Source organism: Trachypithecus francoisi, unplaced genomic scaffold (genome assembly GCF_009764315.1).
Source record: "Trachypithecus francoisi isolate TF-2019V2 unplaced genomic scaffold, Tfra_2.0 Lachesis_group0, whole genome shotgun sequence".
Taxonomy (NCBI): Eukaryota; Metazoa; Chordata; class Mammalia; order Primates; family Cercopithecidae; genus Trachypithecus; species Trachypithecus francoisi.
The window spans coordinates 195,792,314-195,819,749 of NW_022681453.1; the positions used below are offsets into that span (position 1 = coordinate 195,792,314).

Sequence of the window (27,436 nt, forward strand, 5' to 3'; positions counted from 1 at the left end):
GAGTACAGTGGCCGGATCTCAGCTCACTGCAAGCTCCGCCTCCGGGCTTACGCCATTCTCTGCCTCAGCCTCCCAAGTAGCTGGGACTACAGGCGCCTGCCACCTCGCCCGGCTAGTTTTTTGTATTTTTTTTTTAGTAGAGACGGGGTTTCACCGTGTTAGCCAGGATGGTCTCGATCTCCTGACGTCGTGATCCGCCCGTCTCGGCCTCCCAAAGTGCTGGGATTACAGGCTTGAGCCACCGCGCCCGGCCACTCCTGAACTTTTAACAAGTCACTTTTTCACCTTATTTTTCTATTTTTTTCCTTTTAAGTAGGCCACATTTTTTAGAACAATTTTACAGAAAAATTGAGAAAATAGTACAGAGTCCCCTATGCTCAGTTACCTATTTTTTGTTTGTTTGTTTGTTTTTTTGAGATGGAGTTTCGCTCTTATTGCCCAGGCTGGAGTGCAATGGCACAATCTCAGCTCACTGCAACCTCCGCCCCCCGGATTCAAGTGATTCTCTTGCCTCAGCCTCCTGAGTAGCTGGGACTACAGGCACACGCCACCACGCCCAGCTGAGTTTGTATTTTTAGTAGAGACGAGGTTTCTCCATGTTGGTCAGGCTGGTCTTGAACTCACCACCTCAGGTGATCCACCCGCCTCAGCCTCCCCGAGTGCTGGGATTCCAGGCGTGGGCCGCCGCGCCGGCCTCAGTTCCCCTGTCGCTAACATGTCAGTGTACTGTGTCCTTCTCGGTTATTTTTTATGCACTTATGTACATGTCAGTGTACCTCTAGAAACAGTTTTGTTTGCTGTGTCTAGCCTCCTTCAAAGCCTTACCTGGTGCCCTGCAGAGCAAAATCATTGCCCAGCACAGGCCAAGTGACATGGAGCTGGGCTGAGCTGAAGACTCACTCTTTTTCCAGAAGGACATGATTTGGGTGACGTCCTGAGGGGCTGAAGCAGGACGTGTCAATATCTCATTTCCTTCCTTGTGGAAACCTGAAACTCTCCTCAGGAGTGAGCTCTCAACTCAACATTTGAAATGGAAATGCTGGGATTTGCTAGATGCTAATCACCAGCGGTACCCAGCTTTGTGATTAACCCCAGGACAGCTGGTTTGAAGAAGTTATCTCCTGATAAATAAGCTGGTTTCATCTGTGTCCAGGCACCAACTGAGGCCAAAGGAGCTCCACTGCATAAACATTTATTAAATATTTCCAGGTGGCCCCAGGGAGGGACCCCCCCCCCGCAAGACTGCCAGGACTGTCCCTGAATCTGTGGGCATGGTGCTGCAGGGGCAGGGAACGGAGGAGGCAGGAGCACCAGCTTTGGGAGGTGGGATGTTGCGTTCTCTCTGGGCAGCTTGCATTTGAGTAGGTCCTCCAGATGGAAGTGTCCAGCAGCACCTGAGAATAAAGATCTGGCATTTAGAGAGAGAAGTCATGCCCAGGCGCCGTGGCTCATGCCTGTAATCCCAGCACTTGTGGAGGCCCAGGCAGGAGGATTGCTTGAGGCTAGGAGTTGGAGACCAGTTTGGGAAACCTAGCAAGACCCGAAGAGAATTAGCTGGAGCAGCCGAGTGCAGTGGCTGACGCCTGTAATCCCAGCTCTTGGGGAGGCTGAGGTGGGAGGATCACCTGAGGCTGGGAATTCAAGACCAGCCTGACCAACATGGAGAAACCCCATCTCTACTAAAAATACAAAATTAGCCAGGTGTGGTGGCGCACACCTGTAATCCCAGCTACTCAGGAAGGTGAGGCAGGAGAATTGCTTGAACTCACGAGACGGAGGTTGTGGTGAGCCAAGATCATGCCATTGCACTCCAGCTTGGGCAACAAGAGCGAGACTCTGTCTCAAAAAAAAAAAAAAAGAAAAAATTAGCTAGGGTGGTGGCATCTGTAGTCCCAGCTCCTTAGGAGGCTGTGGTGGGTGGATCGCCTGAGCCCTGGAGTTCGAAGTTACAGTGAGCTATGATCACACCACTGCGCTCCAGTCTGGGTGACAGAGTGAGACCCTGTCTCTAAATAAATAAAAAATTAAATTAAAAGAGATAAATCACAAATTGGTATTTGTACAGTGAGCAGAAGGAGAGTCAGAAGGAATCCGACTGATGTTGCAGAGATCCAAACGGAAGTGTGTGGGTATCAGACCTTCAACGCATCACGTGCTGCCCTCACATAAGTCATGGCATTCTCATATTTTCTGCCTAGCTAGTTCTCACAAGAGTTCTTGGAAGTAGATAATGATGCAGCACTTTACTGGACCCTCCATGTCGGCCACTTGCCTGGATATCTAAATAGGAAGCAAGGATGCTTCTCTTCGTGTTTCCAAGGCCTTTGGTGCTGTACAAGTGGAATGGCAGGATTCTGGAAGACCCTCCCCTATGGGGCTGCTGATGGATCAGATGTCAGAGAGAACCTAGGGGACATTCTGAGGCAGGGCTTTATCACCAGGGCTGAAAACAGCCTGGCACACTGTAGAACCCTGGGTATATTCATCATATTTACCCATGAACAAGGTGAGGAGAAGGGGAACATGAACCGCTAAAGGCTCACCCACTCACAGATTCGGAGCCTCTCTCTTCTGTGAACAAATGGAAAATCAGACGTATCCAGCCGGGCGCGGCGGCTCACACCTGTCATCCCAGCACTTTGGGAGGCCGAGGCAGGTGGATCACCTGAGGTGAGGAGTTTAAGACCAGCCTGGCCAACATGGTGAAACCTCGTCTCTACTAAAAGTATAAAAATTAGCTGGGTGTGGTGGCGCAGTCCTGTAATCCCAGCTACGAGGCAGGAGAATAGCTTGAACCTGGGAGGCAGAGGTTGCAGTGTGCCGAAGTCACACCACTGCACTCCAGCCTGGGCGACACGAGCTAAACTCTGTCTCTCTCTTTCAAAAAAATTAAAAAATAAATAATAAAAATAAATAATATGTACGTATATGTATGTGTGTGTGTGTGTGTGTGTATATATATTTTTTTTTAAGAAACAAGGTCTCACTCTGTAGTCAAGGCTTGACTGTAGTGGCACAATCATAGCTCACTGTAACCTTGGACTCCTGGGCTCAAGCAATCCTCCTACCTTGGGCTCCGAAGTGCTGGGATTACAGATGTGACACTGCACGGGGCTCATAGGAATGTTTAAGAAGCACTAGGCTAGGCTGGGCACGGTGGCTCATGCCTGTGATCCCAGCACTTTGGGAGGCCGAGGCGGGTGGATCACGAGTTCAGAAGTTTGAGACCAGCCTGACCAACATGATGAAACCCCATCTCTACTAAAAATGCAAAAATTAGCCAGGCGCGAGGCAGGTGCCTGTAATCCCAGCTGCTCGGGAGGTTGGGGCAGGAGATTTGTGTGAATCCGGGAGGCAGAGGTTGCAGTGAGCGGAGATTGTGTCACTGCACTCCAGCCTGGGTGACAGGGCAAGACTCCGTTTCAAAAAAAAAAAAAGAAGCACTAGGCTAGAGTCTAGCCTCTACCTGGATCTCAAAACCAACCTAACCTTTATTCATCTTACCATCTTACCACCCTGTAGGGAAACCTGCCTGTACCTTAATAAAATCAAGGCTAGAGCCAGGCGTGCTGGCTTTCACCTGTAATCCCAGCACTTTGGGAGGCCGAGGAGGCTGGAAGATCCTTTGAGGTCAGGAGTTCAAGAATAGCCTGGGCAATATAGTGAGACTTCGTCTCTACAAAAAAATTAAAAATTAGCCCTGCGTGGTGGCTCATGCTTGTAATCCCAGCACTTTGGGAGGCCGAGGCTGGAGGATCCTTTGAGCTGGGGAGTTAAAAAATAGCCAGGGCAACACAGTGAGACTCCGTCTCTACAAAAAAAATTAAAATTTGACAGGTGTGGTGGCGCACACCTGTCGTTCCAGCTACTTGGGAGGCTGAGGCAGGAGGATCGCTTGAGCCCAGGAGCTTGAGGTTACAGTGAGCTATGATCATGTCACTGCATTCTGGCCCGTACAGCAGAGCTGTCTCAAAAAATACATAAATAAAATAAAGTCAAGGCTGGATTTCAGATCTTGACACAGAAGTGGTCAGCCTGAAATAGTGGGTTGGAGGGGCCCTGGCTAGCAGGATTGGCTCACGTGCCAGAACTGTCTCTCTCTTTGGAATTCTCTCTGCCATTGCCTACTTGGACTCAACCTTATTACAGAAGCCTACTCCCCTTCCTAGCATGTTGCTCAGGCTGGCCTCCGACTCCTGGGCTCAAATGATCCTCCCGCCTCAGCACCTCCAAGTAGCTGAGAGTATAAACCCGTGCCAGGGTGCCCAGATATGTTACTTCTGGGAAGCATTCTGGAGAATAGTTGCACCAGGCACACTGTACCTTATGACCTTGTCTTTATATATTGGGATCTTTTGTTTTGTGCTCCTGGCATCCAGTTCAGCTATAAAGTTGACTCAAACCTTCCAAGCATGGGTATTGTTGTAAGGTCCTGGTTGGAGCCTGGCAGTACGTCAGTCTACCCTGAGTGCAGAGCTTCAACTACCTGCCTGCTACAACATATTTTCATATTTCCATACCTGAGATAGAGTAAAAAGTGGTTTTAATACAGAAACCTGGCCGGACGTGGTGGCTCACACCTGTAATCCCAGCACTGTGGGAGGCTAATGCGGGAGGACTGCTTGAACACAGGAGTTTGAGAACAGCCTGGACAACGTGGTGAGATCCCCATCTCTATATCTCTTAACATTCATTTAAAAAAAAAATGCAGAGATACGAAGTTAGGGTCTTGCTATTTAAAAGCTGTGCCACTTCCAGCCAATTCTTTTGTATTCTTTGCACTTCTACTTGTTCATCTATAAAACAGGTATGATACCTATTTCACAGAATTGTTGGGGGCCAAAGTAAGATGCCACAAATATAAGCCCCCAGCTCAGTACCTGCACACCACGGCGCTCAGCGAACGTTAGTGCACTCTGACCCCGGGGCACCCCAGCCCTGGGATATGGCTCTCTCTACCACTCAGGGAACTGTGTGAGATGAACCAAGGGAAGCCGGTCCAGCTCTCACAAATGTAAGCACCGTACAGCTGCCTCCTTGACCACATTTCCATGTATAAGAAATCTAAGTTTTGGCAGGAACGTTTTCCAAACCAAAGGAAAATTTGTCTACTGTGTATACGAAGCTGAAGAAATCAAAGAGTTTTTGCCGATTTGGGATTTTTCCTGAATGCGAGATTTGCTGACTTGGGATTTAGATGTAGACGTCGGTTTGCAAATGTTTTCTTCACACATTTCTTCATTTTTCCCATTGACATCATCAGTCACCCCCACTTCACCGTGCCCTTTTCAAAGGCCTCTTGCTTAGTCATTTTTTTTAAGGCAATCTTTGGCCATCTGGCGCCCAGTTTATCAGAAATATTATTGTTTGAGGTCTCAGCCACAGAGGAAGGGAAACTCAGACATAAGTGAGAGTTGCAAGCTCAGATGTCAAAAGAAGGTACAAACAGAAAGCAGGGTACAGTGGCTGACGCCTGCAATCCCAGCACTTTGGGAGGCCAAGGTGGGAGGATTGCTTGAGGCCAGGAGTCCAAGACCAGCCTGGTCAACATAGCAAGGTCCTGTCTCTATAAAAACAGAAAGAAAGAGGCCAGGTACGGTGGTTCACACCTGTAATCTCAGCACTTTGGGAGGCCGAGGTGGGCGAATCACCTGAGGTCAGGAGATTAAGACCAGTCTGACCAACATAGTAAAACCTCGTTTCTACTAAAAATACAAATTAGCTGGGCATGGTGGTGCACGCCTGTAATCCCAGCTACTTGGGAGGCTGAAGCAGGAGAATTGCTTGAACCTGGGAGGCAGAGGTTGCAGTGAGCAAAGATAGCACCATTGCCCTCCAGCCTAGGTAATCAGAGCGAAACTCCATCCAGAAAAAGAAAGAAAGAAAGAAAGAAAGAAAGAAAGAAAGAAAGAAGATGCAAATAAGAAAAACCAAACTGACTAATTTATATTTTGGAAACAAGTTTTTTTTTTTTTAAACTTATCTATTTATTTGTTTATTTATTTATTTATTTATTTTTGAGACAGGCTCTCACTCTGTTGCCCAGTGTAGTATAGTGGCATGATTACAGTTCACTGCAGCCTCAAACTCTTGGGCTCAAGGGATCTTCCTGCCTCGGCCTCCCAAGTAGCTGGGACTTCAGGAGTGTGCCACCATGCCTGGCTAATTTTTTTTTTTGTATTTTTTGTAGAGACAGGGTTTTGCTGTATGGCCCAGAAACAACGTTTAATATATATACATTCATACTATAATTTTATCATTCAATAACTCTCCTTATCAAAGGTAGGTATGCATTCTGGAAACTTAAGCAAATCAGCTAGCTTGCAACGGCAATATGAATGCACTGCATTTCTGTCTAACGGTATCCAGAGATTTCTGGAGCATCAGTTGTGTAGCAGGATGAGCCACAGACAAAACTCCTCAGACACCAGATTAAAGAAGGAAGAGGTTTTTTTTGTTCGTCCGGGAGAGTCGGCAGACTCGTGTCTTAAGAGCCGAGCTCCTGGCTACAAACTCTTATTTTTAGAAATATCTGGGATTCTAGCCGGGCGTGATGGCTCATGCCTATAATCCCAGCACTTTGGGAGGCGAGGTGGGTGGATCAGGTCAGGAGTTTGAGGCCAGCCTGGCCAACATGGCGAAACCCTGTCTCTACCAAAAATACAAAAATTAGCCGGGCGTGGTCACACGCGCCTGTAATCCCAGCTACTCAGGAGGCTGAGGCAGGAGAATCGCTTGAACCCGGGTGTCGGAGGTTGCAATGAGCTGACATCACACCACTGCACTCCAGCCTCAGTGACAAAGTGAGACTCCGCTTCAAAAAACAAAACAAAACAAAACAAAAAAACAAAAGTTTCGCTTTTGTTGCCCAGGCTGGAGTGCAATGGCATGATCTCGGCTCACCTCCCAGGTTCAAGCGATTCTTCTGCCTCAGCCTCCCGAGTAGCTGGGATTACAGGCATCTTCTACCATGCCGGGCTAATTTTTGTGTTTTTGGTACAGACAGAATTTGGCCACATTGGCCAGGCTGGTTTTGAACTCTTGACCTCAGGTGATCCGCCCACCTCGGCCTCCCAAAGTGCTGGGATTATACACATGAGCCACGGTGACTAGCATTATTTATTTATTATTATGATTATTTGAGACAGGGTCTTGCTCTGTTGCCCAGACAGGAGTGCAGTGGTGCAATCACAGTTCATTGCAAACTTGAACTCCTGGGCTCTAGCCATCCTCCCACTTCAGCCCCCAGAGTAGCTGGGACTACAGGCAGCACCACCACACCTGGCAATTTTTAAGTTTTTTGGAGTGATAGAGGGTCTCACTGTGTTGCACAGGCTGCTCGTCTTGAACTCCTGGCCTCAAGCTATCAATCCTCCTGCCTTGGCCCCTTGAGTGCTGGGATTATAGGCATGAGCCACCGCACTAGGCCTGGCCTTTAAATATAAATTCTTGTAAATATACATTATGCTTCCCCAGCTACATTTTTTGCCTTTTCAGGGGTACAGATTTGCTTCTTACCTCTTTACATGTCCTTTCCCAGCACACAACAGTACTCAATAAATAATGACGGCATTACCTTTTCGTATCCACTATTATCAATGACCAAGTCACTTTTTCTGGAATAGGTGCATTCAAAAGGCCTTGAAGGGCCAGGCATGGTGGCTCATACCTGTAATCCCAGTACTTTGGGAGGCCAAGGCAGGTGGATCATGAGGTCAGGAGTTCCAGATCACCCTGGCCAACACAGTGAAACCCCATGTCTACTAAAAACACAAAAATTAGCCAGGCGTGGTGGCACACACTTGTAATCCCAGCTACTCAGGAGGCTGAGGCAGAAGAATCACTTGAACCTGGGAGGCAGAGGTTGCAGTGAGCTGAGACTGTGCCATTGCACTCTAGCCTGGGTGACAGAGCCAGAAAAAAAAAAAATTTCCTTTTCCCTTTTTTTTAAAGCTTCGACCCGTCACCACCACATTTACTCACTTAGACTGGGCTCTGCACTAGTAACACCTTAAATTTGTATAACCATGTAGTTTAAGGAGTTTTCTCACTTTTTATTTCACTGGTAAATGAATGAAGGCAATAAAGGGATATTATTTCCACATGGCAGACAGGGAAAATGAAGTACAGAACCATGACTGACGCACATGGTTCCGCAGCACAGTGGTGACAGGCCCACTGAGAGCAGTTGCTAATTTCTAGGCTGGGGCTTTTTATTTTATTTTTGAGGCAGACTCACTTTGCCACCCAGGCTGGAGTGTAATGGCCCAGCCTCAGCTTACTGTGACCTCCGCCTCCCAGGTTCAAATGATTCTCCTGCCTCAACCTCCTGAGTAGCTGGGATTACGGGCGCACACAACCACGCCTGGCTAATTTTCGTACTTTTAGTAGAGACGGTGTCCCGTCATGTTGGCCAGGCTGGTCTCGAACTCCTGACCTCAAGTGATCCTTCCGCCTCTGCCTCCCGAAGTGCTGGGATTCCAGGCATGAGCGTCTGTGCCCTGCCCACAGGGGCTCCTTCACTAGGTAAGTGGCTTATCTGGTTTCCTTTTCCTGCCAGTTCTCTCTCACCAAAAAGCAAGACTGCTTTCATCTCTTGGTGAAGAAAAAAGGGAGGGAGGCAGAATTTTGCAGTTAATCATCCTGCACTCTTGTCTCCAGCAGTGATTCCCCTGAATTAGCTGTCAGATATCTCCTTAGGAATTCTAACACACACCGCAGGCTCCTTCTCACTACAGAGCCTTCAGGTGGCCAGTTCTCCTCTGCTGAAATGCCTTCATCCTTCCTCTCCATGAACCCACATCCATCCCAGTCTGCAGACATCTTCCTTGTCACATTCCTACCTGACCCCATTCCGCCCTATGGGGACTCTGACTCAACCATGCTGACCAAGAGTCTACGATAGGGCCAGTCATTGCTTTTAGGAGTAAGGTTTTTTGCCCCATTTTATTTTTTATTTTATTTTTTGAAAGGAGTCTTGCTCTGTCACTCAGGCTCGAGTGCTGTGGCACGATCCCAGCTCACTGCAACCTCCACCTCCCGGGTTCAAGTGATTCTCCTGCCTCAGCTTCCTGAGTAGCTGGGACTACAGGTGCCTGCCGTCACACCCAGCTAATTTCCTTTCTTTTCTTTTTTTTGTTTTTTTGAGATGGAGTCTCGCTTGTCGCCCAGGCTGGAGTGCAGTGGCACGATCTGGGCTCACTGCAAGCTCCACCTCCCGGGTTCCCACCATTCTCCTGCCTCAGCCTCCCGAGTAGCTGGGACTACAGGCGCCCACCACCACACCCGGCTAATTTTTGTTTTTTTTCTATTTTTAGTAGAGACGGGGTTTCACCATGTTAGCCAGGATGGTCTCGATCTCCTGATCTTGTGAACCGCCCACCTCGGCCTCCCAAAGTGCTGGGATTACAGGAGTGAGCCACCACGCCTGGCACCCAGCTAATTTTCATGTTTTTAGTAGAGACAGGGTTTCACCATGTTGGTCAGGCTGGTCTTGAACGGCTGACCTCAAATGATCCTCCCGCCTCAGCCTCCCAAAGTGCTGAGATTACAAGTGTGAGCCACCACGCCTGGCCTTTATTCCCATGTTAGAGGTGATGCAACCCAGGCTCAGGAGAGTTGAGAACTCCAGCTTCTCGGCCCTCTAGGCTTTGTGCTCTTTTCTTTTCCCCGTAGCTCATGGTGTCTTTTTCCTTGTCAATCTCCTTCCCTTTATGAAAATTCCGGGGTTTCCGTGTACCATTCAGAAGAACTGCAAGAGATTTAGTTCCAGGGTTAGGTAAGCCTCATGGAATAGTTTGTGGAGGGTTGGAAATGAAATAATTTCCAATAATAATTTCAAATAATTAGGCTGTGTGCGGTGGCTCACGCCTGTAATCCCAGCACTTTGGGAGGCTGAGGTGGGTGGATCATGAGGTTGGGAGTTCAAGACTAGCCTGGCCAACATAGTGAAACCCTGTCTCTATTTTTTTTTTTTTTTTGGAGACGGAGTCTTGCTCTGTCGCCCAGGCTGGAGTGCAGTGGCTGGACCTCAGCTCACTGCAAGCTCCGCCTCCCGGGTTTACGCCATTCTCCTGCCTCAGCCTCCCGAGTGGCTGGGACTACAGGCGCCTGCCACCTCGCCCGGCTAGTTTTTGTATTTTTTTAGTAGAGACGGGGTTTCACCGTGTTAGCCAGGATGGTCTCGATCTCCTGACCTCGTGATCCGCCCGTCTCGGCCTCCCAAAGTGCTGGGATTACAGGCTTGAGCCACCGCGCCCGGCCCTGTCTCTATTAAAAATACAAAAAATTAGCCAGGTGTGGTGGTGGGTGCCTGTAATCCCAGCTACTCAGGAGGCTGAGGCAGGAGAATCGCTTGAATCCAGGAAGTGGAGGTTGCATTAAGCTGAGATGGTGCCACTGCACTCCAGCCTGGGCGAAAGTATGAGACTCTGTCTCAAAAAAAAAAAAAAAAAAAAAATTCGAATAATTGAACAATTTCCAGTAATTTCCAGATGTGCACTCCTACACTCTGCATGTGCTTCGGTTACTCTCTCCATCCTGACTAAGGTCAGAGGTGCCCCAGATCCTACTTTGGTCCCTCCACCTGTTGGAGTAAAGGGGTTCACAGGGGCCCAGCTTGGTATGGGCTGTGTCTGCAGCGGTGCGGGTCTGTCTCTGTGACTGTGTCTGCTGCGGTCCGGGTCCTGTGTCTCCCGTGGTCCGGGTTTGTCTCTGGAGTTTGCTGGTACTCATTTTGAGAGTTACTCCCATGGGAGGGGCTGGCCATTGAGTTTAGCTTTTGGAATTTATTTATTTTTGTTTGTATTTATGTATGTATGTAGGGTTTTTTTTTTCTTTCGACAGAGTCTTATCGCTCTGTCACCTAGGCTAGAGTGCAGTGGTGTGATCTCAGCTCACTGCAATCTCTGCCTCCCAGGTTCAAGCAATTCTCCCACCTCAGCCTCCCAAGTAGTTGGGACTACAGATGTGCCTCACCATGCATGCAAATTATGTTTTTTGTATTTTTTTTAGTAGAGACGGGGTCTCACTATGTTGGCCAGGCTGGTCTTGAACTTCCGATCTCAAGTAATCCACCCACTCGGCCTTCCAAAGTGCTGGGATTACAAGCATGAGCCACCGTACACGGCCTAGATATTAAATAAAGGTTGCCAAAAATATATTTCATTGCAAACATCCAAGTTACTGGATGTCCAGAAATGACAGGTATAGGGGCCAAGGCCTTGGGCCCCCTGGAGGTTCAAAGATCACTGACGTGAAGCTGATTGGCAGGAGAAAAGGCGCACAAATTTATTTAACATACCATGTGCAGGCACAGGGACAATCACAGAGTGACTGCTTATCCCCTGACAGGCTTCAGAAGCTCCTGGCAAACCAGGTTATGGGAGAAGACAGAAGAGGAGTTTTTTTTTTTTTCTTTTTTGGTTTTTTTTGAGATGGAATCTTGCTCTGTTGCCCAGGCTGGAGAGCAATGGTACGATCTCAGCTCACTGCAACCTCCACCTCCTGGGTTCAAGTGATTCTTCTGCCCAGGCTCCCAAGTAGCTGGAATTACAGGTATGCACCACCATGCCCTGCTAATTTTTGTTTTTTTTTTTTTTTTTTGAGACAGAGTCTCACTCTGTCGCCCAGGCTGGAGTGCAGTGGCGCGATCTCGGCTCACTGCAAGCTCCGCCTCCCGGGTTCACACCATTCTCCTGCCTCAGCCTCCCATGTAGCTGGGACTACAGGTGTCCGTCACTGTGCCCGGCTAATTTTTGTATTTTTAGTAGAGATGGGGTTTCACCGTGTTAGCCAGGGTGGTCTTGATCTCCTGACCTCATGATCCGCCTGTCTCGGCCTCCCAAAGTGCTGGGATTACAGGCGTGAGCCACCGCGTCCGGTTGGCCAGGCTGGTCTCAAATGCCTGATCTCAGGTGATCCACCTGCCTCGTCCTCCCACAGTGCTGAGATTACAGGTGTGAGCCACTGTGCCCAGCCCAGAAGAGGAATTCTATTGAGGAGATTACCAGGGAGAATGAGAATGAATGGATCAGGAAACAGATTAATTTGTCAGATGTGGTTACATTCTTGGTCTTTTTTTTTTTTGAAACAGAGTCTCGCTCTACCACCCAGGCTGGAGTGCTGTGGCCGGATCTCGGCTCACTGCAAGCTCTGCCTCCCGGGTTTACGCCATTCTCCTGCCTCAGCCTCCGGAGTAGCTGGGACTACAGGCGCCCACCACCTCGCCCGGCTAGTTTTTTTGTATTTTTAGTAGAGACGAGGTTTCACCGTGTTAGCCAGGATGGTCTCGATCTCCTGACCTCGTGATCCGCCCGTCTCGGCCTCCCAAAGTGCTGGGATTACAGGCTTGAGCCACCGCGCCCGGCCACATTCTTGGTCTTACAGAGAGGGGCAGAAAAAAATCAACTGCTCGTTTATGGTGGACCCGGATCTCAGGAAGACAAACGAATCTCAACTTCACTCTGTGCTTTTGTAGGGGAGGGAGGCCAGAGAGGCCCTGAGGTTTCTTTAGTTCAGCATGTCAAAATGCCATATTTTTGGGGTATTGGTTTCTGAGCCCAAACAGAGGTAATACTATGTAATAATGGCAAGAATAACAACAGTGAAAATCAGATAAAAAATAAAACATTTGAACTTCTACCTGTAACGCTACCTTCCTGGCATGAACCTTTGTATTGCCTCTTAGCGTGTATAGGTTCTGGAACAAAACAAGACAAATTTATATTCACTTACTTGAAATTGCAGAGGAGGGAGATTCTGCAAAGCCTTCAGTCACAAAGGGTTGGTATGTCTGTAATCCCAGCACTTGGGGAGGCTAAGGTGGGAGAATCCCTAGAGCCCAGGAGTTTGAGACTAGCCTGGGCAACATAGGGAGACTCTGTCTCTGCAAATATTAAACATTACCCAGGCGTGGTGGCATGTACCTGTGGTCTTAGCTACTTGGGAGATTGAGAGACAGGAGAACCACTTGAACCTGGGAGGTGGAGGCTGCAGTGAGCCATGATCACGCCACTGCAGTCCAGCCTGAGTGGCAGAGTGAGACCTCATCTCAAAAAAATAGGCCATGCATGGTGGCTCATGCCTGTAATCCCAGCACTTTGGGAGGCTGAGGCAGGTGGATCACTTGAGGTCAGGAGCTCGAGACTAGCCTGGCCAACATGGGGAACCCTGTCTCTAGTAAAAATACAAAAAAAAAAAAAAAAAAAAAAAAAAAAAAATCAGCGTGGGGTGATGGTTTAGGCCTGAAATCCCAGCTACTCTGGAGGCTGGGGCAGGAGAATTGCTTGAACCCCAGAGGTGGAGGTTGCAGTGGGCCGAGATCGTAGCACTACACTCCAGCCTGGTGACAGAACGAGACTGTTTCAAAAATAAATAAATAAATAAATAAATATATAAATAAATAGTCAAAGTGTTAATAAGTGGACTTTAATTGCAGTGTCTGTTAATACTAATAACAGCATAAAAATAAAAATATAATTGACAGCCTCTTTAGTGTCATGTTTATGGTTTTATTTCAGCGAATATAAATTTTTGAGATTTGGATTTTCATGTCCAAATGGTCCTGGCCTCTAAATGTCTCCTAAGCATATTTTTCTCTTCTTTTCTTTTTTTTTTCTTTTGAGACAGAGTCTTGCTCTGTTGCCCAGGCTGGAGGGCAGTGGTGCGATCTCAGCTCACTGCAACCTCCCCTTTCTGGGTTCAAATGATTCTCCTGCCTCAGCGTCTGGAGTAGCTGGGACCACAGGTGTGTACCACCAAGCCAGGCTAATTTTTGTATTTTTAGTTGTGATGGGGTTTTATCATGTTGGCCAGGCTGGTCTTGAACTCCTGACGTCAGGTGATCCACCTGCCTCAGTCTCCCAAAGTGTTGGGATTACAGGGATTAGCCATCTCATATGTCCACTTAAACCTACATCCTCCATGAGGGTATAAGATCTTCACCGGCAAATACCAGCATAGTTTGTTTCTTTTTAAAAGATACTTCAGTCAAGGAAAGGCAGGCCAGGCACGGTAGCTCATGCCTGTAATCCCAGCACTGTGGGAGGCCGGAGGCAGGAGGACTGTTTGAGCGCAGGAGTTCAAGACCAGTCTGGGCTACATAGCAAACTCTGCATCAAATAAAAAATAAAAAATAAATAGGCTGGGCACAGTGGCTCATGCCTATTATCCCAACACTTTGGGACGCCAAGGTGGGCAGATCACCTGAGGTCAGGAATTCAAGACAAGCCTGGCCAACATCATAAAACCCCATCACTACTCAAAATACAACAAGTAGCCAGGCGTGGTGGTGCACACCTGTAATCCCAGCGACTTGGGAGGCTGAGGCAGGAGAATTGCTTGAATCCGGAGGCAGAGGTTGCAGTGAGCCCGAGATCATGCCACTGTACTCCAGCCTGAGTGACAGGGCAAGACACTGTCTTAAAAATAATAATAATACAAATATATAAAATTAATAATTAAAAAAATAAAGAAGGAAGAGCAAAGGGGAGCAGGCCTGGTGTCTGAATGTTAAGGTAGGCCTTCTGTGGAAGTGCGTCCTTAACCTTTTCCTGACTAGATAATTTAAGGTGCAGCAATGCTCCTGCTCAAATTACTTTTTTTTTTTGTTTTAATTTGAGATGGAATCTTGCTCTGTTACCCAGGCTGGAGTGCAATGGTGCGATCTTGGCTCACTGCAACCTCCATCTCTTGGGTTCAAGCCATTCTTCTGCCTCAGCCTGCTGAGTAGCTGGGATTACAGGTGTGCGCCACTACACTCGGCTAATTTTTTTGGAAATTTTTTTAGTAGAGATGGGGTTTCACCATGTTGGTCAGGCTGGGCTGGAGCTCCAGATCTCGTGATCCACCCACCTCGGCCTCCCAAAGTGCTGGGATTAGGGCGTGAGCCACCGCGCCCGGCAACTCAATGACTTTTAAACACTTCTCTCTGGGGAGAGAGATTTTAGAGAATGGGAGCAAAGAGAAAGGCGGTGAGATAATCCCAAGTACTTTCTCTAGCTTAGAGCAGAAAAAATAAAGGGAAAAGTAAAAGCCGAAGGCCGAGAAACAGATTTGCTTCTTAAAGGGCTGTTCTGTAGTCCCTAAGGGCGCCGAAGGTCAGTTTATGTGCAATGCTTTTAAGGTCTGGGTTGTTTTCTTGCATTGTAGCTACTACCTCCCTGGCCTGCAGGTTACTGACCAGAGGGAGGGAGAGGGTGTGATTGTTTGGAAAGAGTTTAAACAGTGATAAGAATTGAATTTTATTTGTTATGCATTGCACAATCCAATAAGAGCAATGATGGCAATGAAAGAGAAAGTTAATCTACAATTCTATCACCCGATTGTTTCTATTTTCCCTTTTATTCCCTCATGCATTAAACATTATGCAAAGCACTCCGCTACTCTTGGTTACAGTGCAGCTTGTATACATTCTGAACAAAAATTTGCATTTTGCTTTTCTTTTCCTTTTTGTATTTCTGAGGCTGCAAAATACATCTTCACAAGAGCGGCTTTAATGGTTACCTAACATTTCATCCTGCACATACATTTTAAGGAACTGCTGCAGTGCAAGTATCCAACATTTGAGCGTCCACGCCAAAAGATTTGACCTTGCACTGCAGGGACTGGAGGTCGGTCAAGGTCAGGCGGAGGCTGCCAGGGTGGAGGAAGGCGCCGAGGCAGAGGCCAGTGCGCCTATCGCGCGGCTCCTCGGGGCACCTGCAGGCTGGCGCCTTTTCCCTTCGCCTTCGCCTCGCCCGCAGCGCCCTCCGCGGAGGGCCCCGCCCGGTGCGCGCGCATCCCCGCCCCCAGGCGATCTGTCAGAGCACCTCGCCGAGCGTACGTGCCTCAGGAAGTGACGCACGACCCCGGGGGGCCGGGGGCGGGGCCAGGCTATAAACCGCCGGTTCGGGGCCGCCATCCCCTCAGAGCGTCGTGATATCGGGTGGCTGCTAGGGCGGCGCGGGACAGAGGACGCGCTAGTGTGAGTGACTGCGGGCTTCTAGAACTACGCCGACCCTCGTGTCCTCCCTTCATCCTGCGGGCCTTGCTGGAGCGGCCGCTCCGGTGCTGTCCAGCAGCCATTGGGGGCCGCGCGGGGAGCGGGAAGGCGGCCGCGGCCCCAGGCGGGGCGGCCGGGATGGAGCGGGGCCGCGAGCCTGTGGGGAAGGGGCTGTTGTGGCGGCACCTCGAGCGGCTGCAGGTGCACGGGGTCGGGCGGCTGTGCGGAGAGGCGTCCCTTCTCCTCTCGTCCCTTCGCCTCGTCCCTTCGCCTCTCGTCCCTTCCCTTCTCGCTGCCTTCTTGCCCGCCGCCTCGGTCACAGAGCGACGAATGGCTTCTCTTATTGCTCCGAGGACGAGAGCAGGTGTACCCCACTGTCGCTCTCAGCCTCGCAGACTTCGGGTCCTCGCCCTTGCAGGCTGCAGGCCCTCGTGCGCGGGCTCCGGGCTGCGGGTCCGGGAGCGCGGGCGCAGTCACGGTGCAGCTGCGCTGCGTGCGGCGTCGGGGGAACACGTGGCTGGGCTGCTCCAGGAAGTCGCCCCAGGGAATGGCTGGGATCCGTGGGTGACCTTGGCTTGTAAACCTTCGCTTCCCCGGGCTCCAGGCAGGCCCCGCTCTCACTGCGGAAAGGGACAGAGCTGTCCCCGATTCGGTTACCTAACGTGTTACAGGCATTAATTAGATACGGGCTTCTGTAAACTGACCCTTCGGCTCTGGTACAACCTGATCTTGCCATGCTCTGCCTGGTCGCCATGTGTGTGACTTCTATTTTCTCAAGGCAGAATCCGACTGAACGCCGCAGGTGTTGACCTTAAGCATATTGCTAGCAGTTCTCACGACAAGACGGGAGCCATAGGAGTGACTTATTTGTGAAAGATACTTGGAGATGAGCGGTGTGGTTGGAGGGCTGTGCTGTATGATGGGCGCCCGAGAGGCCGTTGTGTCACATTCTGCTGGACAGTTCTTTAAGGTTGGGAGGGTGGGTAAGAAAATACATTCTGACTGGGCTTTTTTCGGTTAACACTTTCCCTCTGCTCACTGCTTGTAGAGACCTTGGGTACATCACTTATCCGGGGGACTGGACTCTGCAGCTTTTTCCATTTTCTTCCCCGTTGATAAGAGAATTAAAGTAGGAAATTGTATTTGGCCACCCCATACTTGTATGCTACGCTTACTGTGAAAATTACGGTTAAGTTCTCTAGAGTACTTGTGGACCCTGCTGGTCGGTCCCCCCACCCCCCGCCCTCAATTTTGGGTTACAATATGCTTCTCAAGAAAATCCAGAGTTAAGATAATTTTTGTCATCGATATTGCAAGGTTATATAGAGCATGGCATCCTTCAATTTCCTTTGGATGTTCTTATCAAGTAATGGTGGCTGTAAACCTAGCCTGTGTTGAAGGTTGTTAGATACACAGCAGTTTGGCTAACTCTGCCCTAAGGCGAGGCAGTTACTTGCCTCTGATAATGTATTTACATGTCATGGAGCAAGGTTCCCAGCCAAACGTGAATTGGATCACAATCCAATTTATGTTAAAACTGATCCTTGGTTGGGTGCCGTGGCTCACGCCTGTAATCCCAGCACTTGGGGAGGCTGAGGCAGGCGGATCACCTATGGTCAGGAGTTCGAGACCAGTCTGACTAACATGGTGAAACCCTGCCTCTACTAAAAATACAAAAATTAGCCGGGCATGGTGGCTCACACCTGTAATCCCAGCACTTTGGGAGGCCAAGGCAGGCAGATCGCTTGAGGTGAGGAGTTCGAGACCAGCCTGGCCAACATGGGGAAATCCCATCTCTACTAAAAATACAAAAATTAGCTGGGTGTAGTGGTGCACACCTGTAATCCCAGCCACTCAGGAGGCTGAGGCTCGAGAATCACTTTAACCTGGAAGGCAGAGGTTGTAGTGAGCTGAGATCCCTACACTGCACTCCAGCCTGGGCCACAGAGCGAGATGCCATCTCAAAAACAACAAAAAAAACTCCCTACTAAACCAGAAGAGTGATGGGGACGGGAAAAGATTACTGGTCCAATGTTTTCATTATATTTTTCATTTGGAATTCATTATATATCATTTGGAATCTCATGCATCAAGCATGCCCCAGTACTGTTAAATACAATATTTTTACTCATTATCAGGTCGTTCAATACCAGTTATTACAGGATAGGGAAGTCAGTCAGAGAAAGCTTCATAGAGATGGCCGTTGAGCTGAGCCTGGAGGAAATGAGGAGGACCTCAAGGAACAGAGAAGAATGTTAGTGGGTAAAAAGATGGGCTGGATTCCGTCAGATTTTGGAGAAAATAGAGGGTAGTGAAGTGGTTAGGCAGTGAATGTATTCCATTTCGTGGTTCAAAACGTGGGGCTACGTTTTGCCTACCTGAACTTCATTATTAATGTGAAAAATTGAATTGTTGTTTTCAGTCACCATTGAGAACACCAAACATACACAAGCAGCTTAGATTATTTATTTATTTTTGACGGAGTTTCACGCTTGTTGCCCAGGCTAGAATGCGATGGCGTGATCTCTCTGCAATGGTTGCTCTCTGCAACCTCCACCTCCCCTGGGTTCAAGCGATTCTCCCACCTCAGCCTCCCCAGTAGCTGGGATTACAGGCATTCGCCACCACGCCCAGCTAATTCTGTATTTTTTTAGTAGAGATGGAGTTTCTCCATGTTGGTCAGGCTAGTCTCAAACTCCCGACCTCAGGTGATCTGCTCGCCTTGGCCTCCCAAAGTGTTGCTGGGATTACAGGTGTGAGCCACCGTGCCCGGCCATCGCTTTGTGTTCTTAAAATTAATCTAAAACTAGAAAACTTGAGGAATGATGGTTCAGATGAGTGTTAAACCCTGCAAGATGTTTTTTCCTGGAAAAGGATGATTAAAATTGGTTCAGGGTGGGGCCTTCCAGGTCTGCTCTAGTGACTGGGTCCTTACTGCTCTGGTGGTGGCAGTGATAAGCATTTTGTAACAGAAGGGGCAAAAGATTGTGCTTCTGTCCGGGCAGTGGCTCACGCCTTCAATTTCCTTGGGATGTTCTTATCGAGTAACTAATCTTAGTTCTTTGAGAAGCCAGGTGGGTGGATCACCTTAGGTCCAGACCAGCCTGGCCAACAGACGGGTGAAATCCCGTCTCTATTAAAAATACAAAAATTAGCTGGGCATGGTGGCGGGCGCCTGTAATCCCAGCTACTCAGTCAGAGGCGGGAAAATTACTTGAACCCAGGAGTCTGAGGTTGCAGTGAGCCGAGATCGTGCTGTTGCACTCCTGCCTAGGCAACAAGACTGAAACTCTGTCTCAAAAAAAAAAGATTATGCTTCTAAGAATATGACCCATTGCATATGGACGCTGGTCTTTAAAGCTTGGATTTAAAAAGAATTTGTTTGTAATGGGTTTTATAACTTTTTTCTTTTTTGAGATGGAGTCTCACTGCTGCCATCTTGGCTTACCACAACCTCTGCCTCCCGGTTTCAAGCGATTCTCCTGCCTCAGCCTCCCCAGTAGCTGGGATTACAGGTGCTCACCAGCACGCCCATCTAATTTTTGTGCTTTTAGTAGAGATGAGGGTTTTACCACCTTGGCCAGGCTGGTCTCAAACTCCTGATTTCATGATCCACCTGCCTCGGCCTCCCAAAGTGTTGGGATTACAGGTGTTAGCCACCACGCCTGGCCAGAAAGCTTTTTCTTAATGCCGGTTATCATACCCTTTGCTTTACAATTTGCATATACCTCACAGCTGGCTTTGTGCCGTGTGCATGTTTAATATGCTCTCAGTGTTCTCATATATAGGAAAAGCTTTAAAATAGCGTCCAATAAATGTCCATTTTGTAAATCTCAGGATCATATCACTTTCACGTATCTAGATGCCCTCAAACCGAAAATTCAGATTTCAGTTAAGGCCTTTAACTTAACATAGGACTTTGATTACAGAGATGCATTTTGCTTTGACAGAAGTTAAGGTTAATGTCTTAAATTTCCAGAGATGAGAATACAGTTTCTATAACCCAGTAACCCATTTAACTTCACTTAATCTAAGTGATAATCTATCAGTTTTCAGCCTTGAACAGGCCACCTAGTTTCTCTGATAAGTGGCCTCCTCATCTGTAAAATAGCATAATCTGTGTTTTGTGTTTCTTTTTGTGTCAAAGATCGAATCACTTGTAGAACTATTCATTCAGTCAGAATCAGGATTTCTTCCCCTTTCCATTGAAGATGGTTTGTGGTATTCGTAGCATAACTGGTCTTGTCTGCTTTAGTCTTAATTTTTTCAAGTGATAGTCTGTTGTCTTTTTGTGCGTGTCACTTTTTTTTTTTTGAGATGGAATTTTGCTCTTACTGCCCAGGCTGGAGTGCAATGGTGTGATCTTGGCTCACCGTAACCTCCGCTCCCCAGGTTCAAGTGATTCTCCTGCCTCAGCCTCCCGAGTAGCTGGGATTACAGGTGCACACCACCATGCCCAGCTGATTTTTGTATTTTTAGTAGAGACGGGGTTTCACCATGTTGGTGTCAGGCTGGTCTCGAACTCCTGACCTCAGGTGATCCACCGGCCTCAGCCTCTCAAAGTGCTGGCATTACAGGTGTGAGCCACCACACCCGGCAGTATGTGTCACTTTTTTGTCTACTCAGGGCATAGTGGTTCATGCCTGTAATCGCAGCACTTTGGGATGCCAAGGTGGGAGGATTGTTTGAGATCAGGAGTTCAAGACCAGCCTGGGCAACATAGAGTGACCTTGTCTCTACCAAAAAAAAAAAAAAAAAAATACGTATATAACAAATACTAAAAAGGATCACACTTAATTTACTTGTCATGTAAATTGTGGCTAAATGCCTTTTCTAGAAAAGTGATAATGTATTTTAAAAATTTGATATAACATTTAGCCTGGTAATAGAAAGTTCACTAATGTGATCCGGTAGTATCTTTCTTAGTAATTCTCTATTCTGATACCCAGGTTCTTCTGTGTGGCTGGCAGTTCAGGATGATGGATCAAGCTAGATCAGCATTCTCTAACTTGGTAAGATATTTTCAGTTGTATTTCTGTGTCTACAAGAATGTGAAATATGCAAGCATGACTTGAAGCATGAAATAACCCAAATCTGTTATCAGGTATTCATTTACATTTGAATTGGTCTTGAGGCATAACTGATCCCACAGAGTTCAGCCTTCAGTAGGGTTAATTATAGAAGGTCTTGGAAGAATTCTCAGCGTGGTTCTGGGTGTGGTAGAGGGGCAGCCCGAGTAGATAAGATGAACTAAAGAAAGCACTGATCAAAATGTCTTCTTAGTGAGAGAGGTAAAAAGCAAAGTTGGCTGGGCGTTGCGGCTCACGCCTGTAATCACAGCACTTTGGGAGGCTGAAGTAGGTCGATCACCTGTGGTCAGGAGTTCAAGACCAGCCTGACCAACACGGTGAAACTCCATCTCTACTAAAAATCCAAAAAAAAAAAAAAAAAAGAAAAATTAGCGGAGTGTCATGGCACATGCCTGTAGTCCCAGCTAATCGGGAGGCTGAGGCAGGATAATTGCTTGAAGCTGGGAGGCGGAGGTTGCAATGAGCCGAGATCACGCCACTGCACTCCGGCCTGGGTAATAGAGGGAGACTCCATCTCAAAAAAAAAAAGCAAAGGCTCAATGAGGCCAAGTGTGGTGGCTCACTCCCGTAATCCCAGCAATTTGGGAGGTGAGGCAGGAGGATCACTTGAGGAGTTTGAGACTTGCCTGGGCAACATAGCAATCCCATCTCTATAAAAAAAAAAAAAATGGGCCGGGCGCGGTGGCTCAAGCCTGTAATCCCAGCACTTTGGGAGGCCGAGACGGGCGGATCACGAGGTCAGGAGATCGAGACCATCCTGGCTAATACGGCGAAACCCCGTCTCTACTAAAAAATACAAAAAACTAGCCGGGCGACGAGGCGGGCGCCTGTAGTCCAGCTACTCGGGAGGCTGAGACAGGAGAATGGCGTGAACCCGGGAGGCGGAGCTTGCAGTGAGCTGAGAGCGGCCACTGCACTCCAGCCTGGGCGGCAGAGCAAGACTCCGTCTCAAAAAAAAAAAAAAAAAAAAAAAAAAAAAAAAAAAATGAAATTTTAAGAAACATTGAGTAGACAGTATGAGCGAAAGCTGAAAGAACATACAGAAAAGACAGCCATCCAGGACATGACGAAAAGGAGCCTAACTCTTGACACACTATCTAGACCTCAATTCTCTCTCTTATTTATTTATTTATTTTTATTTTATTTTTTGGGATGGAGTCTCAGCGTGGGCTCTGTTGCCCGGGTTGGAGTGCTCACCACAACCTCCACCTCCTGAGTTCAAGTAATTCTCCTGCCTTAGCCTCCTGAGTGGCTGAGATTACAGGCGTGCACCACCATGCCCAGCTGATGTTTTTTTTTATTTTATTTTTTTAATTTTTAATTTTTTTATTTTAGTAGAGACAGGATTTCACTATGTTGGTCAGGCTGGTCTCAAACTCCTGACCTCAAATGATCCGTCTGCCTTGGCCCCTCAGAGTGTTGGGATTACAGGCATGAGCCACTGTGTCTGGCCTATTCTCTTTTTTCTGTCTTCTATCTTATGCTTAGTCAGAATTTCTGCTTATTTATAACCTTGTTTTATTCTTGTTCCCTGGCTCCTGCCAGCGTCATGGTCTGGGTTACTGCATAGTATCCTAAAGTGATTTGTGCCCCTAGTCCCAGCTGCTCAGGAGACTGAGATGGCAGAATCAGTAGAGCCCAGGATATTGAGGCTGCAGTGAGCGATGATGACACCACTGCACTCCATCCTGAGAGAGAGAGGGAGACCTTGTCTCAAAAAAAAAAAGCAAAAAACCATTTACAGAAAAGGAAAGACTGACTGAGAAGACCAGTGTGAACTAGCCCTTGACTGGGCCCAGGGAAGAATGTTGGTTTGAAAGGAAAACACTGAGGAATACATAGCAAGTCATAGTAATGGCCCAATAACAAGCGTATACCTAAGCAAGCGTTTCCTAAACATTCCTGTGCCTGTTCTTCATCATGTCTTTTTCCCCAAAACAGTTTGGTGGAGAACCATTGTCATATACCCGGTTCAGCCTGGCTCGGCAAGTGGATGGCGATAACAGTCATGTGGAGATGAAACTTGGTGTAGATGAAGAAGAAAATGCTGACAATAACACAAAGGCCAATGGCACAAAACCAAAAAGGTGTAATGGAAATATCTGCTATGGGACTATTGCCGTGATCATCTTTTTCTTGATTGGTAAGAATGACCATTCCAAACTTCAGTATTTTCCATGACCAGCTCTGGGAAGTCTCTTATTTCAGCTTAGCATATGGTTATTTTGTGCCTTTTTGTTTTGTTTTGTTTTGTTTTGTGACAGAGTCTTACTCTGTTGCCTAGGTTAGAGTGCAGTGGCACCATCTTGGCTCACTGCAACCTCTGCCTACCAGGTTTAAGCGATTCTTTGCCTTAGCCTCCTGAGTAGCTGGGACTATAGGCGCTCACCACCACACCTGGCTAATTTTTTTTTTTTTTTGAGACGGAGTCTCACTCTTGTCGCCCAGGCTGGAGTGCAGTGGCGTGATCTTGGCTCACAGCAATCTCTGCCTCCTGGGTTCAAGCGATTCTTCTGCCTCAGCCTCCTGAGGAGCTGGGACTACAGGTGTGCGCCACAATACCTGGCTAATTTTTGTATTTTTAGTAGAGACGGGGTTTCACCATGTTGGGCAGGCTGGTCTCGAACTCCTGACCTTGTGATCTGCCCACCTTGGCCTCCGAAGGTGCTAGGATTACAGACACGAGCCACTTCACCCGTCCACTTTGTGCCTTTTTAAGTGCCGCTAGGAAGACAATCATGAGTAGATTCTATACCTGTCATTGAATTTAGTCTGGTTAGAAAAAGAGACCCATGAATTCTTTCAACACGACAAGCAAGTGTTTTCTTTTTATTTATGAATTTTTTTGTTTGCTCCCACTCCACCAGGAAACAAATGTCACACTGAAACATACACAGGATGCTGGTGGTGTGGAAGCTCAGTCTGATGTGTCAAGGAGGCCTTTTGGAGAAAGTGCCTATGTTTTGAATAGGTAGCTCTTTGAAATAAAGCTCGTACACAATTTATTCAATGGCTTAAAGTAGACAAAACTGAGATGCATTATATACTTTAAAACTACTTAGAATTTGAAAACCAATATTTTCAAGGCTTACCTGAACAGTGTTAACAGGGATAGATGACAAGTGAAAATCTGAGCTCAGCTCTGGAACTTTGTCTCTTTAGGGTTTATGATTGGCTACTTGGGCTATTGTAAAGGGGTAGAACCAAAAACTGAGTGTGAGCGACTGGCAGGAACCGAGTCTCCAGTGAGGGAGGAGCCGGAAGAGGGCTTCCCTGCAGCACCTCGCTTATACTGGGATGACCTGAAGAGAAAGTTGTCAGAGAAACTGGACACCACAGACTTCACCAGCACCATCAAGTGAGCGTGAGCTACTTTGCAAGTATCTAGACAAGTAATTCAGGAATTATGATAGGCCGCAGGGAAACAATAATGGTGACACTGTGGGAATGGCTTTTCAGAGAAGACAAGACTTGCCATGTTTAGCTAAAGAGGGTGAGGGGCCTGTAAAGAACTGAAACTATACTGGTAGGAAAAAAGGTAGAACTTCTAGGGAGTCTCCTTTTTCTTAAAAAACCCATAGGCCCTTGATGTTTTCCCGATCTTTGTAGCTCATTGCTTGCTGTCATTCTTTGGCTCTGATTTTGCTTCTTTTTTTTTTTTTTTTTTTTTTTTTGAGACGGAGTCTTGCTCTGTCGTCCGGGCTGGAGTGCAGTGGCCGGATCTCAGCTCACTGCAAGCTCCGCCTCCCGGGTTCACGCCATTCTCCTGCCTCAGCCTCCGGAGTAGCTGGGACTACAGGCGCCCGCCACCTCGCCCGGCTAATTTTTTGTATTTTTAGTAGAGACGGGGTTTCACTGTGTTAGCCAGGGTGGTCTCGATCTCCTGACCTCATGATCCGCCCGCCTTGGCCTTCCAAAGTGGTGGGATTACAGGCGTGAGGCACCGCATCTGGCTCTTCTTAACCTCTTATAATGTTGTACTAAGCTCTGCTTTGTTGACAAGGACATCAGTAGCTTTTCTCTTTTATAGGAAGCAATACATGCCAGAAGTAGCCTTTTTCATCTTCTAGATCATGGGTAATTTAACTGCCTGATTTAAGTCTCTAGTGCTTCTTAGTTTCTGCTGATACTCACCCATTAACCCATAGGCCAATAAGTATCCAGATACAGTGTCTCCCTCTGGTGGAGGCTGGAATACAGTAGTACGATCTCATCTCACTGCAGCTTCAACCTCCCAGGCTCAAACGATCCCCACACCATAGCCTCCTGAGTAGCTGGGACTATAAGCACGCAGCACCACACCCAGCTCATTTTTTTTTTAAGAGACAGAATCTCACCATGTCTTCCAGGCTGGTCTGTCCTTAGATTTTTATTTTTATTTATTTAGTTATTTTGAGATGGAGTCTTACTGTGTTGTCCAGACTGGAGTGTAGTGGGACAATCTCAGCTCACTGCAACCTCTATCTCCCAGGTTCAAGTGATTCTCCTACCTCAGTCTCCTGAGTAGCTGAGATCACAGGCTTGTGCCGCCACACTCTGCTGATTTTTTTTTTTTTTTGATAGAAACGGGATTTCACCATGTTGGCCAGGCTGGTCTTGAACTTCTGACCTCAGGTGACCCTCCTGCACCGCACCTGGCCAGATTTTTATTTTATATTTATTTATTTTATTTTTAATGGGCTTTCTGGCAAAAGCTAGAAAGCATGCTAGACAGATTCTAAGAGCTTGTAACACTTGTCCGTATAGAGTTTTACTATCTTTGTACATCCATGCCTCTGTGCAAATAATAAATTTTTCTTTTCCTTTTTTCAAGCTTCCTATAGTTACCGTGGTACTATAATTCTTTAGTCTTAAGTTATGGCATTTTCTACTTCATCTAGTTGATGCTTTTGTGCTTATTTACTGTACACCAGACATTATGGATGAAGTGAGAGTATAGTCCACCCCACAAACGTGAGAACTAATAAGCTGAGTAAATAGAACGATGGGAGATCAGGCCAAGGAGCAGCTTTGCTTCAGGGTATTCAGAAATGCTTCACAAGTAGGTGAAAATTGAAACTATGCACCTGTTTAGCACAGTAGTCCTATCTTAGATTTTATAATTGACTTTATAGTAGATCTCCTGGAAGCTACTCATTTCCCCTCAGCAGATACATTGTGTTATGATGAGGCTCTTGAAGGGGTCCTTTATAGTGGGTAAAGAAGCTGTGAAGTTATAAAATTTGGGGCACAGTTTTTTTTTCTTAGTTTGTGTTATTCTGGTCAATCTAAAAGTTTTGGGTCACGGTTCGTTTATCTAAACTATGAGGGATAATATTTTGCTTTCAAAACAATTTGTTTAATCCTTGAGTTAAATGTTTATTTTAAATTAAACTTAAGTTCATTTAAAAGACATTTTCTCCTCCAGGCTGCTGAATGAAAATTCATATGTCCCTCGTGAGGCTGGATCTCAAAAAGATGAAAATCTTGCATTGTATATTGAAAATCAATTTCGTGAATTTAAACTCAGCAAAGTCTGGCGTGATCAACATTTTGTTAAGATTCAGGTCAAAGACAGGTATGTTGAAAGATGGTTAACTTGTTTTTATACAAGTAGCTATTTCCAGGTGTACTAAATATAGCAAAGACTTTTTGTTATTGTTGCTTTTTTTGAAACGGAGTCTTGCTGCGTCGCCCAGGCTGGAGTGCAGTGGCACAATCTCTACTCACTGCAGCCTCTGCCTTCTGGGTTCAAGTGATTCTCCTGCCTCAGCCTCCAAAGCAGCTAGGATTACAGGTATACGCCTCCATGCCCAGCTAATTTTTGTATTTTTAGTAGAGGTGGGTTTCACCATATTGGCCAGGCTGGTCTCGAACTTTTGACCTCAGGTGATCTGCCCACCTCGGCCTCCCAAAAATGCTGGAATTACAGGCGTGAGCCACCACATGTGGCCCAAAGGCTTTTAAAATAAAAATTAGCCTTAAGATTTAGAGGTAAATTTCCTGAAGCCAAATAATGCAAGACATACTAAATGTAAGCTATTGTGTTTTTAGGAAGGATGACTTTAGGCTTATTTTAACTTCATCTTTTTAACAGTGCTCAAAACTCGGTGATCATAGTTGATAAGAATGGTGGACTTGTTTACCTGGTGGAGAATCCTGGGGGTTATGTGGCGTATAGTAAGGCTGCAACAGTTACTGTAAGTAAGGCAAACAGTGCCTGAGATGCTCTTCCCTCTTGAATCATTCAAAACTCATCTTTTCTGTTCTTAGGAATTATATATTTACTTGTAAAATGTAAATTATCATGAGATATTTTGGTTTTCAACCCTCTAATGACACAGTCAACATGCAATGTCTTCTCTCTCTAATCACTTTCCCCACA

General features: G+C 47.1%; 1 protein-coding gene and 1 non-coding gene across 2 annotated transcripts in view; one reads left to right on the forward strand and one right to left on the reverse strand.

Annotated features, from left to right (window-relative positions):
- Nucleotides 1–15,842: 15,842 nt before the first annotated feature.
- TFRC (transferrin receptor) overlaps nucleotides 15,843–27,436 on the forward strand; it is a 34,523-nt gene continuing 22,929 nt past the window's right edge. Inside the window, exons 1-6 of the mRNA XM_033213206.1 lie at nucleotides 15,843–15,964; nucleotides 20,932–20,994; nucleotides 23,014–23,215; nucleotides 24,235–24,430; nucleotides 26,480–26,629; nucleotides 27,149–27,251. Coding sequence (XP_033069097.1) covers nucleotides 20,959–20,994; nucleotides 23,014–23,215; nucleotides 24,235–24,430; nucleotides 26,480–26,629; nucleotides 27,149–27,251 — 687 coding nt within the window. The 5' untranslated portion in view covers nucleotides 15,843–15,964; nucleotides 20,932–20,958. The remainder of the gene's footprint in view (nucleotides 15,965–20,931; nucleotides 20,995–23,013; nucleotides 23,216–24,234; nucleotides 24,431–26,479; nucleotides 26,630–27,148; nucleotides 27,252–27,436) is intronic.
- On the reverse strand, nucleotides 25,748–25,808 carry LOC117084668. Its single transcript, XR_004437578.1, has one exon. It is a non-coding gene; the product is annotated as a U7 small nuclear RNA (small nuclear RNA).